The sequence below is a fragment of the Uranotaenia lowii genome, unplaced genomic scaffold, assembly GCF_029784155.1.
Source record: "Uranotaenia lowii strain MFRU-FL unplaced genomic scaffold, ASM2978415v1 HiC_scaffold_325, whole genome shotgun sequence".
NCBI classification, from domain to species: Eukaryota; Metazoa; Arthropoda; class Insecta; order Diptera; family Culicidae; genus Uranotaenia; species Uranotaenia lowii.
This window is the reverse complement of record NW_026598229.1, coordinates 30803-43576: the sequence shown is the minus strand read 5'-3', so window position 1 is coordinate 43576 and position 12774 is coordinate 30803. Positions and strand designations below refer to the sequence as shown.

The 12774-nt window shown below is 38.1% G+C and overlaps 1 protein-coding gene across 1 annotated transcript; it reads right to left on the bottom strand.

The window, feature by feature from the left end:
• Positions 1 to 388: 388 nt before the first annotated feature.
• On the bottom strand, positions 389 to 819 carry LOC129759935 (uncharacterized; the record flags this gene model as incomplete). Its single annotated transcript, XM_055757511.1, has 2 exons — positions 587 to 819; positions 389 to 532 (listed from the first exon to the last, which is right to left on the bottom strand). Coding segments are annotated over exons 1-2 (377 nt in total), but the record flags the coding sequence as incomplete, so codon positions are not given.
• Positions 820 to 12774: the final 11955 nt, after the last annotated feature.

Here is a 12774-nt window from a genome sequence, read left to right as displayed (position 1 = left end):
AATACTTTTAAAAAAGGTTAGCAGGCATTTTCGATTGCCACCGTATGGGTGACCACCTATGGCTCGGAGCAGATTTATTCTTGTTTCGAGGGCTGCTTTGAGTTCGAAGATATGGGGGGAAAAGTTAAGAGTTTTTGTAAACGTCACACCTAGGATTCGTGCTTTTTTTACTTGAGGAACACTGTTGTTGTGGATAAGAACTTCAGGTATCGTTTTATGTTTTCTTCTATTGCATATATGCAAGATGCTCGACTTTTCAGAAGATATCGTGAATCGGACTTGGTCGGCCCATTCAACAACAGCTGAGACTGCCTTTTGCAATTTTTTTCTTATGCTTTTGACTTGGGTTCCCGACACCATCAACAAAATATCATCAGCATACACGTACACTTGAATACCACGGGGGATCTTTCCGAAAATTGATTCCATGGCTACAAGAAAGAGGGTTACAGCAAGCACCGATCCTTGGGGAACGCCGTTTTGTTGCCGTTTCTCGTCGGAAAAGGTTCCACCTACAAGGACTTTGAAGGACCTGTTTGTGAGAAAATCTTGTAGAAATTTGTAAGGTTTGCCATTGATCCCCCACTTTGCAAGCGTTTCGAGAATCGGCGCTTTTTGGGCTGTATCGTAAGCTTTGCTGAGGTCAAGTAGGGCTAGTTCTGAGTGTTGTTTTTTCTTCAATGGGTCTTCCAACGCTGCCTCAAGTTCTGCTAGGTATTGATCTACGCCTCTGCCCTTCCGGAATGCGTATTGCTGTGAGCTCCATAATTTGCGACTTTCTATCCACTGAACTAATCTACGGTTGACCATGCGTTCCATTGTTTTTCCTAAGCAGCTTGTTAAAGAAATAGGTCTCTGGTTTCCAACGATTCTCGGGTTTTTTCCTACTTTTGGGATCGGTATGATAGTTGCTTCCTTCCAGTGGGAAGGAAAGGTGCCGCTATCCCACAGATCATTGAAACACTTTAATAGCTGTGTTTTTGTAACTATAGGTAGACGGCGTATCATTTCGTTGGTAATCATGTCAGGACCGAACGCCTTTCCTTTTTTTGTTTCTGTGGCAACAAAAAATTCTTGGATAGAAAATTTTTGTTCCATTTCTGAGATAGCGTTTCGCCCTCGTCGGCTGGTTTTGGGAATAGGTGGAAGGGGAAGCTGAGGTTGGTCAGAGATGGACTGAAAATAGTCTCCTAGGCAGTCTGCGATTTTCTTGGGGTCGTTAGTGATACCACTACTAGTTTCAAGGATAATTCTTGACGATTTTCTTTTTCCGGAGAAACGGTTGAAATTTTGCCACATGACTGAGATTGGAGTTTCGGGGTTAAACGAACTAACAAAGCTTTCCCAACTCAATTTCTTTGCTTCCGCAATTTTCATTCGGGAGATGTTACGAGCTTCTTGAAAATTTTTCAATGCTTCGTCGTGCTGAGGATTACCAGGTGTGAGTTTGCGTAAGCGTCTTAACTTTTTTCGTCGATCGTAAACAACTTTCTCTATTTCTTCGCTCCACCAGGGCACTGATCTGCGATGATAGTTACCACTGGTGAGCGGGATACTAGCATTTGCTGCTTTTACAATTGCTTCTGTTATGGTATTAAGGGATGGTGCTGCGTTATGGGGGATCTCCTCGAGTATGGTGTTTTCAAAAACCTGCCAGTCGGCTCTGGTTTCCAGCCAACGAGGGCGACGGTTGCAGATTATTGGGGGTGCGTTTAACGTTATTCTTATTGGGAAATGATCGCTCCCACACAAATCATCTTCGACTTGCCAGCAGAAGCGATGGCAGATCGATACAGAGGCCATGGAGAGATCAATAGCGCTAGTCGTGCCGTTGGGTAGATGGAAATAAGTGTGGTCGATGGAGTTTAACAATATTAGTGCATTATCACCGAGAAATTTCTCGATGAAACGCCCTCGATGATCAGTGCGATTTCCGCCCCAGGTGGTGCTGTGAGAATTGAAGTCTCCAACAATTAGGAAAGGGTGAGAGATGGAGGAAATAACGTTTTCGAGCTCTGCTTTTAAAGAAGGAAGTGTTTCGCCATGAGGGATGTAGACGGATAGAATGGTGACTCTGATCGGAATTTCGATGGTGACGGCGCAGACAGGGAGGGTTGTATTTAGCGTGATTTGACAGTGCGGGATGTCGTTTCGGATACCGAGGCCAGCACTTGATGTGTGGGGATATGGACTGCGTGTTGAGTACCAATTAAAATTGTTTACATACCCTTGAAGATTTGGTGTGCGTAGCTCTTGTAGTGCAAGTGCAATCGGGTCGTAGCGACTTACTAGGTTTTGCAGCTCGGCTTTGCGGGGGCGAGCACCGCACACGTTCCACTGAAGTACAAGCGTTTCCATCTTAGGGTGGTGTTGATTCCTGTTCGTAGTCCGTTGGTTTCGATGATGGTTTGTTGACGGCATTTGGTTTGTTGGGTTCGGTGTTGTGTTATTTTGGGGATTGGTCATAACGATAAGTTTAGTGTTGTGAGGACATGTCCTGGCTGGAATCCGTGGTATAAATTTCCGTTTCTAGTCCGATATCCGTTGGGCCATCGTGTTCTGCGTCGATGTGTGTTTTTGCGTATTTCTCAGGGGGGTAAGTACGTATGGGTGATTCACTTTGCATCCTTTTTGTAGGTGTTATGGAACGGTCGACTTGCATTTGGGATGGTGCCAAGGATCTACTTTGACGATCGGTAGGTTTTGAATGCTTATTTGAAGGTGTAGGCGGGTTCACTTCTGTTGATTTTGGAGGGTGGACGGCTATTTTAATGGTGTTGGATGGCTTGTTGTGGTTTCGATCCTGGCTATGATTTCTTTCTTGGCTCTGAGATCTCTGGATCCACGATTTTGCCTTTTGGAAATTGTTTTGGAGTGTTCTACAAGTGGCCTTGAGCTCAGAGATCTCATTCTGCAGTTTTTGGATCAGCAGGTCCTTCTCGATGATTTCTTTTTGGGAAAGTTGTTGGGTTGAACTAATTTCTGCGTATGTAGGTTGCTTTTGTCTAGATTCGTAGATCCGCTGCGCTTCTGGAAAGCTGATTTTCAGCTCGACTGTCATTCTGCAAATGTTTTCTTCCCTTTCGTACCGTGGACATTTTCGGTTTGCAGCAGAGTGACCACTCTTGCAGTGCCTGCAGTACGAAGGGTTTCCGCATTCTCCGTCGTGTTCCTGCGAACAGTTTTTGCAAACTTCCTTTTCAGCGCTGCATCTGGCTTTGGTATGACCGTACATAAGGCATTTATAACAGAGCATTGGAGAAGGGTAGTAGGGCCTCGTTGGTATGCGAAGTAGTCCAAATTTGATATAATCTGGTTTTTCAGTCCCAGCAACTGTCAAAACTAGAGTCGCGGTTTTGACTAACTGGTTGTTGATTTTCCTGGAGATTCGTCGAACGTTGGTTACGTTTTCCTTCTTCAATTCCTCTAACAGTTCATCCTCCTCAAGTTCGATAGCATCTTGACAGGATACAACGCAGCGCACGAAGTTCAATTGTGGGTGAGGGGTTATCAGTATTGGTGTACCATCAATGAGTTTCTCTAACTTCATTAGTTTTTCAGCTAATCTCCTGCCTCGTACTTTGATGACATATTTTGTGCCTCTAGCTTCAGTCTTAGCAAACTCGATATCGCCACCGTCAAGTTGTAAAGATTTGTTGACGGTAAACGGATTCTTTGGGAGATTGTTGCCTTCAACTGGGCACAGTTGCAGAATAATAAAATCATTCTGGGGACCGAACCAATCAGGTAAATTTCGGTTGAATTTAACTACCGGAGGAGGTGGCTTGGGTGACCCCCCCGGGTCTTCTGAATTGGCCATCGGGCCAATGAGATGCCGAATTGTTCTTAACAGACCATCAATGTGTCCAAATTCACTTTAATTAAATATGCCTTTTAATCTAGTTGCCGCGAATCGTAATAGCAAGAGGCTAAGGTACCCTATTACGATGCAGTGTGCAAACCCACTCAATGGATGAGTAGTACAGCCCTTTACCCTTTGCGGTAACGAAGACGTGAAGGGCGAAGGTACCGCGTCTCGTTTTGCTCGATAAGAGTTTCAAATATGTTCTGGAGGCGATGTGGTTTTATCTGCCAGTCGATCTTTATAATTTAAAGACTGGCGGAAGAGTGCGAACGTTCGAACTAGTGTTAAACGCCTGAAGGTAGGCTTGCCTTCGACGCAGTATCGGGCCGGTTTTATGGGTGCTGGTTCCGAATGTTTTATAGCGGGTCGCAACCAATGCACGAAAACAATAACAACACTATCGAATAGGATGTTGCGTGAATAGTGTTGAATTGAGTTTTACGCCCAATTTACATTTCGCGGCAAAAAAACTTCACCGCGCTCGAATGCTTCCATCCACTTGCTGACAAGAAAACCGAAAATCGCACTTTAACGGAATCGATAGCGTCCAGAAAAATCAATAAAAAATCCAACTTATTCGCACTTGCCGTATCGCTCGTAGTGAGTTTCAAGGTCGAATGGTTTAAAAAAATTCAAGGTTTTTCGCGCGCCCCCCGAGCGGAAAAAATCGAAAAAAATGATTTTTTGCCGAAAAATTTACGACTTTAAAATTTTGCAAGATTCAAAAAATTCAAGGTTTTTCGCGCGCCCCCCGAGCGGAAAAAATCGAAAAAAATGATTTTTTGCCGACAAATTTTCGAGTTTAAAATTTTGCAAGATTCAAAAAATTCAAGGTTTTTCCCGCGCCCCCCGAGCGGAAAAAATCGAAAAAAATGATTTTTTGCCGAAAAATTTACGACTTTAAAATTTTGCAAGATTCAAAAAATTCAAGGTTTTTCGCGCGCCCTCCGAGCGGAAAAAATCGAAAAAAATGATTTTTTGCCGAAAAATTTTCGACTTTAAAATTTTGCAAGATTCAAAAAATTCAAGGTTTTTCGCGCGCCCCCCGAGCGGAAAAAAGCGAAAAAAATGATTTTTTGCCGAAAAATTTTCGAGTTTAAAATTTTGCAAGATTCAAAAAATTCAAGGTTTTTCGCGCGCCCCCCGAGCGGAAAAAATCGAAAAAAATGATTTTTTGCTGAAAAATTTACGACTTTAAAATTTTGCAAGATTCAAAAAATTCAAGGTTTTTCGCGCGCCCCCCGAGCGGAAAAAATCGAAAAAAATGATTTTTTGCCGAAAAATTTTCGAGTTTAAAATTTTGCAAGATTCAAAAAATTCAAGGTTTTTCGCGCGCCCCCCGAGCGGAAAAAATCGAAAAAAATGATTTTTTGCCGAAAAATTTTCGACTTTAAAATTTTGCAAGATTCAAAAAATTCAAGGTTTTTCGCGCGCCCCCCGAGCGGAAAAAATCGAAAAAAATGATTTTTTGCCGAAAAATTTTCGAGTTTAAAATTTTGCAAGATTCAAAAAATTCAAGGTTTTTCGCGCGCCCCCCGAGCGGAAAAAATCGAAAAAAATTATTTTTTGCCGAAAAATTTTCGAGTTTAAAATTTTGCAAGATTCAAAAAATTCAAGGTTTTTCGCGCGCCCCCGAGCGGAAAAAATCGAAAAAAATGATTTTTTGCCGAAAAATTTTCGACTTTAAAATTTTGCAAGATTTAAAAAATTCAAAGTTTTTCGCGCGCCCCCGAGCGGAAAAAATCGAAAAAAATGATTTTTTGCCGAAAAATTTTCGAGTTTAAAATTTTGCAAGATTCAAAAAATTCAAGGTTTTTCGCGCGCCCCCCGAGCGGAAAAAATCGAAAAAAATGATTTTTTGCCGACAAATTTTCGAGTTTAAAATTTTGAAAGATTCAAGAAATTCAAGGTTTTTCGCGCGCCCCCGGAGCGGAAAAAATCGAAAAACATGATTTTTTGCCGAAAAATTTTCGAGTTTAAAATTTTGCAAGATTCAAAAAATTCAAGGTTTTTCGCGCGCCCCCCGAGCGGAAAAAATCGAAAAAAATGATTTTTTGCCGAAAAATTTTCGACTTTAAAATTTTGCAAGATTCAAAAAATTCAAGGTTTTTCGCGCGCCCCCCGAGCGGAAAAAATCGAAAAAAATGATTTTTTGCCGAAAAATTTTCGACTTTAAAATTTTGCAAGATTTAAAAAATTCAAGGTTTTTCGCGCGCCCCCCGAGCGGAAAAAATCGAAAAAAATGATTTTTTGCCGAAAAATTTTCGACTTTAAAATTTTGCAAGATTTAAAAAATTCAAGGTTTTTCGCGCGCCCCCCGAGCGGAAAAAATCGAAAAAAATGATTTTTTGCCGACAAATTTTCGAGTTTAAAATTTTGCAAGATTCAAAAAATTCAAGGTTTTTCGCGCGCCCCCCGAGCGGAAAAAATCGAAAAAAATGATTTTTTGCCGAAAAATTTTCGAGTTTAAAATTTTGCAAGATTCAAAAAATTCAAGGTTTTTCGCGCGCCCCCCGAGCGGAAAAAATCGAAAAAAATGATTTTTTGCCGAAAAATTTTCGAGTTTAAAATTTTGCAAGATTCAAAAAATTCAAGGTTTTTCGCGCGCCCCCCGAGCGGAAAAAATCGAAAAAAATGATTTTTTGCCGAAAAATTTACGACTTTAAAATTTTGCAAGATTCAAAAAATTCAAGGTTTTTCGCGCGCCCCCCGAGCGGAAAAAATCGAAAAAAATGATTTTTTGCCGAAAAATTTTCGAGTTTAAAATTTTGCAAGATTCAAAAAATTCAAGGTTTTTCGCGCGCCCCCCGAGCGGAAAAAATCGAAAAAAATGATTTTTTGCCGAAAAATTTTCGACTTTAAAATTTTGCAAGATTCAAAAAATTCAAGGTTTTTCGCGCGCCCCCCGAGCGAAAAAAATCGAAAAAAATGATTTTTTGCCGAAAAATTTTCGAGTTTAAAATTTTGCAAGATTCAAAAAATTCAAGGTTTTTCGCGCGCCCCCCGAGCGGAAAAAATCGAAAAAAATGATTTTTTGCCGAAAAATTTTCGACTTTAAAATTTTGCAAGATTCAAAAAATTCAAGGTTTTTCGCGCGCCCCCCGAGCGGAAAAAATCGAAAAAAATGATTTTTTGCCGAAAAATTTTCGAGTTTAAAATTTTGCAAGATTCAAAAAATTCAAGGTTTTTCGCGCCCCCCCCCGAGCGGAAAAAATCGAAAAAAATGATTTTTTGCCGAAAAATTTTCGAGTTTAAAATTTTGCAAGATTCAAAAAATTCAAGGTTTTTCGCGCGCCCCCCGAGCGGAAAAAATCGAAAAAAATGATTTTTTGCCGAAAAATTTTCGAGTTTAAAATTTTGCAAGATTCAAAAAATTCAAGGTTTTTCGCGCGCCCCCCGAGCGGAAAAAATCGAAAAAAATGAATTTTTGCCGACAAATTTTCGAGTTTAAAATTTTGCAAGATTCAAAAAATTCAAGGTTTTTCGCGCGCCCTCCGAGCGGAAAAAATCGAAAAAAATGATTTTTTGTCGAAAAATTTTCGAGTTTAAAATTTTGCAAGATTCAAAAATTCAAGGTTTTTCGCGCGCCCCCCGAGCGGAAAAAATCGAAAAAAATGATTTTTTGCCGAAAAATTTTCGAGTTTAAAATTTTGCAAGATTCAAAAAATTCAAGGTTTTTCGCGCGCCCCCCGAGCGGAAAAAATCGAAAAAAATGATTTTTTGCCGAAAAATTTTCGAGTTTAAAATTTTGCAAGATTCAAAAAATTCAAGGTTTTTCGCGCGCCCCCCGAGCGGAAAAAATCGAAAAAAATGATTTTTTGCCGAAAAATTTACGACTTTAAAATTTTGCAAGATTCAAAAAATTCAAGGTTTTTCGCGCGCCCCCCGAGCGGAAAAAATCGAAAAAAATGATTTTTTGCCGAAAAATTTTCGACTTTAAAATTTTGCAAGATTCAAAAAATTCAAGGTTTTTCGCGCGCCCCCCGAGCGGAAAAAAGCGAAAAAAATGATTTTTTGCCGAAAAATTTTCGAGTTTAAAATTTTGCAAGATTCAAAAAATTCAAGGTTTTTCGCGCGCCCCCCGAGCGGAAAAAATCGAAAAAAATGATTTTTTGCCGAAAAATTTTCGACTTTAAAATTTTGCAAGATTCAAAAAATTCAAGGTTTTTCGCGCGCCCCCCGAGCGGAAAAAATCGAAAAAAATGATTTTTTGCCGAAAAATTTTCGAGTTTAAAATTTTGCAAGATTCAAAAAATTCAAGGTTTTTCGCGCGCCCCCCGAGCGGAAAAAATCGAAAAAAATGATTTTTTGCCGAAAAATTTTCGACTTTAAAATTTTGCAAGATTCAAAAAATTCAAGGTTTTTCGCGCGCCCCCCGAGCGGAAAAAATCGAAAAAAATGATTTTTTGCCGAAAAATTTTCGAGTTTAAAATTTTGCAAGATTCAAAAAATTCAAGGTTTTTCGCGCGCCCCCCGAGCGGAAAAAATCGAAAAAAATGATTTTTTGCCGAAAAATTTTCGAGTTTAAAATTTTGCAAGATTCAAAAAATTCAAGGTTTTTCGCGCGCCCCCCGAGCGGAAAAAATCGAAAAAAATGATTTTTTGCCGAAAAATTTTCGACTTTAAAATTTTGCAAGATTAAAAAAATTCAAAGTTTTTCGCGCGCCCCCCGAGCGGAAAAAATCGAAAAAAATGATTTTTTGCCGAAAAATTTTCGAGTTTAAAATTTTGCAAGATTCAAAAAATTCAAGGTTTTTCGCGCGCCCCCGGACGGAAAAAATCGAAAAAAATGATTTTTTGCCGAAAAATTTTCGAGTTTAAAATTTTGCAAGATTCAAAAAATTCAAGGTTTTTCGCGCGCCCCCGGAGCGGAAAAAATCGAAAAAAAATGATTTTTTGCCGAAAAATTTTCGAGTTTAAAATTTTGCAAGATTCAAAAAATTCAAGGTTTTTCGCGCGCCCCCCGAGCGGAAAAAATCGAAAAAAAATGATTTTTTGCCGAAAAATTTTCGACTTTAAAATTTTGCAAGATTAAAAAAATTCAAGGTTTTTCGCGCGCCCCCCGACCGGAAAAAATCGAAAAAAATGATTTTTTGCCGAAAAATTTTCGAGTTTAAAATTTCGCAAGATTCAAAAAATTCAAGGTTTTTCGCGCGCCCCCCGACCGGAATAAACCGAAAAAAATGATTTTTTGCCGAAAAATTTTCGAGTTTAAAATTTTGCAAGATTCAAAAAATTCAAGGTTTTTCGCGCGCCCCCCGAGCGGAAAAAATCGAAAAAAAATGATTTTTTGCCGAAAAATTTTCGACTTTAAAATTTTGCAAGATTCAAAAAATTCAAGGTTTTTCGCGCGCCCCCCGAGCGGAAAAAATCGAAAAAAATGATTTTTTGCCGAAAAATTTTCGAGTTTTAAATTTTGCAAGATTCAAAAAATTCAAGGTTTTTCGCGCGCCCCCCGAGCGGAAAAAATCGAAAAAAATGATTTTTTGCCGAAAAATTTTCGAGTTTAAAATTTTGCAAGATTCAAAAAATTCAAGGTTTTACGCGCGCCCCCCGAGCGGAAAAAATCGAAAAAAATGATTTTTTGCCGACAAATTTTCGAGTTTAAAATTTTGCAAGATTCAAGAAATTCAAGGTTTTTCGCGCGCCCCCGGAGCGGAAAAAATCGAAAAAAATGATTTTTTGCCGAAAAATTTTCGAGTTTAAAATTTTGCAAGATTCAAAAAATTCAAGGTTTTTCGCGCGCCCCCCGAGCGGAAAAAATCGAAAAGAATGATTTTTTGCCGAAAAATTTTCGAGTTTAAAATTTTGCAAGATTCAAAAAATTCAAGGTTTTTCGCGCGCCCCCCGAGCGGAAAAAATCGAAAAAAATGATTTTTTGCCGAAAAATTTTCGACTTTAAAATTTTGCAAGATTTAAAAAATTCAAGGTTTTTCGCGCGCCCCCCGAGCGGAAAAAATCGAAAAAAATGATTTTTTGCCGAAAAATTTTCGAGTTTAAAATTTTGCAAGATTTAAAAAATTCAAGGTTTTTCGCGCGCCCCCCGAGCGGAAAAAATCGAAAAAAATGATTTTTTGCCGACAAATTTTCGAGTTTAAAATTTTGCAAGATTCAAAAAAATCAAGATTTTTCGCGCGCCCCCCGAGCGGAAAAAATCGAAAAAAATGATTTTTTGCCGAAAAATTTTCGAGTTTAAAATTTTGCAAGATTCAAAAAATTCAAGGTTTTTCGCGCGCCCCCCGAGCGGAAAAAATCGAAAAAAATGATTTTTTGCCGAAAAATTTTCGAGTTTAAAATTTTGCAAGATTCAAAAAATTCAAGGTTTTTCGCGCGCCCCCCGAGCGGAAAAAATCGAACAAAAATGATTTTTTGCCGAAAAATTTTCGACTTTAAAATTTTGCAAGATTCAAAAAATTCAAGGTTTTTCGCGCGCCCCCCGAGCGGAAAAAATCGAAAAAAATGATTTTTTGCCGAAAAATTTTCGAGTTTAAAATTTTGCAAGATTCAAAAAATTCAAGGTTTTTCGCGCGCCCCCCGAGCGGAAAAAATCGAAAAAAATGATTTTTTGCCGAAAAATTTTCGACTTTAAAATTTTGCAAGATTCAAAAAATTCAAGGTTTTTCGCGCGCCCCCGAGCGGAAAAAATCGAAAAAAATGATTTTTTGCCGAAAAATTTTCGAGTTTAAAATTTTGCAAGATTCAAAAAATTCAAGGTTTTTCGCGCGCCCCCCGACCGGAAAAAATCGAAAAAAATGATTTTTTGCCGAAAAATTTTCGACTTTAAAATTTTGCAAGATTTAAAAAATTCAAGGTTTTTCGCGCGCCCCCCGACCGGAAAAAATCGAAAAAAATGATTTTTTGCCGAAAAATTTTCGAGTTTAAAATTTTGCAAGATTCAAAAAATTCAAGGTTTTTCGCGCGCCTCCCGACCGGAAAAAATCGAAAAAAATGATTTTTTGCCGAAAAATTTTCGACTTTAAAATTTTGCAAGATTCAAAAAATTCAAGGTTTTTCGCGCGCCCCCCGACCGGAAAAAATCGAAAAAAATGATTTTTTGCCGAAAAATTTTCGAGTTTAAAATTTTGCAAGATTCAAAAAATTCAAGGTTTTTGGCGCGCCCCCCGACCGGAAAAAATCGAAAAAAATGATTTTTTGCCGAAAAATTTTCGAGTTTAAAATTTTGCAAGATTAAAAAAATTCAAGGTTTTTCGCGCGCCCCCCGACCGGAAAAAATCGAAAAAAATGATTTTTTGCCGAAAAATTTTCAAGTTTAAAATTTTGCAAGATTCAAAAAATTCAAGGTTTTTCGCGCGCCCCCCGACCGGAAAAAATCGAAAAAAATGATTTTTTGCCGAAAAATTTTCGAGTTTAAAATTTTGCAAGATACAAAAAATTCAAGGTTTTTCGCGCGCCCCCCGAGCGGAAACAATCGAAAAAAAATGATTTTTTGCCGAAAAATTTTCGAGTTTAAAATTTTGCAAGATTAAAAAAATTCAAGGTTTTTCGCGCCCCCCGACCGGAAAAAATCGAAAAAAATAATATTTTGCCGAAAAATTTTCGAGTTTAAAATTTTGCAAGATTAAAAAAATTCAAGGTTTTTCGCGCGCCCCCCGACCGGAAAAAATCGAAAAAAATGATTTTTTGCCGAAAAATTTTCGAGTTTAAAATTTTGCAAGATTCAAAAAAATCAAGGTTTTTCGCGCCCCCCTGACCGGAAAAAATCGAAAAAAATGATTTTTTGCCGAAAAATTTTCGAGTTTAAAATTTTGCAAGATTCAAAAAATTCAAGGTTTTTCGCGTGCCCCCCGACCGGAAAAAATCGAAAAAAATGATTTTTTGCCGAAAAATTTTCGAGTTTAAAATTTCGCAAGATTCAAAAAATTCAAGGTTTTTCGCGCGCCCCCCGACCGGAAAAAATTGAAAAAAATGATTTTTTGCCGAAAAATTTTCGAGTTTAAAATTTTGCAAGATTAAAAAAATTCAAGGTTTGTCGCGCGCCCCCCGACCGGAAAAAATCGAAAAAAATGATTTTTTGCCGAAAAATTTTCGAGTTTAAAATTTTGCAAGATTAAAAAAATTCAAGGTTTGTCGCGCGCCCCCCGACCGGAAAAAATCGAAAAAAATTATTTTTTGCCGAAAAATTTTAGAGTTTAAAATTTTGCAAGATTCAAAAAATTCAAGGTTTTTCGCGCGCCTCCCGACCGGAAAAAATCGAAAAAAATGATTTTTTGCCGAAAAATTTTCGAGTTTAAAATTTTGCAAGATTAAAAAAATTCAAGGTTTTTCGCGCGCCCCCCGACCGGAAAAAATCGAAAAAAATGATTTTTTGCCGAAAAATTTTCGAGTTTAAAATTTCGCAAGATTCAAAAAATTCAAGGTTTTTCGCGCGCCCCCCGACCGGAATAAACCGAAAAAAATGATTTTTTGCCGAAAAATTTTCGAGTTTAAAATTTTGCAAGATTCAAAAAATTCAAGGTTTTTCGCGCGCCCCCCGACCGGAAAAAATCGAAAAAAATGATTTTTTGCCGAAAAATTTTCGAGTTTAAAATTTTGCAAGATTCAAAAAATTCAAGGTTTTTCGCGCGCCCCCCGACCGGAAAAAATCGAAAAAAATGATTTTTTGCCGAAAAATTTTCGAGTTTAAAATTTCGCAAGATTCAAAAAATTCAAGGTTTTTCGCGCGCCCCCCGACCGGAAAAAATCGAAAAAAATGATTTTTTGCCGAAAAATTTTCGAGTTTAAAATTTTGCAAGATTCAAAAAATTCAAGGTTTTTCGCGCGCCCCCCGACCGGAAAAAATCGAAAAAAATGATTTTTTGCCGAAAAATTTTCGAGTTTAAAATTTTGCAAGATTCAAAAAATTCAAGGTTTTTCGCGCGCCCCCCGACCGGAAAAAATCGAAAAAAATG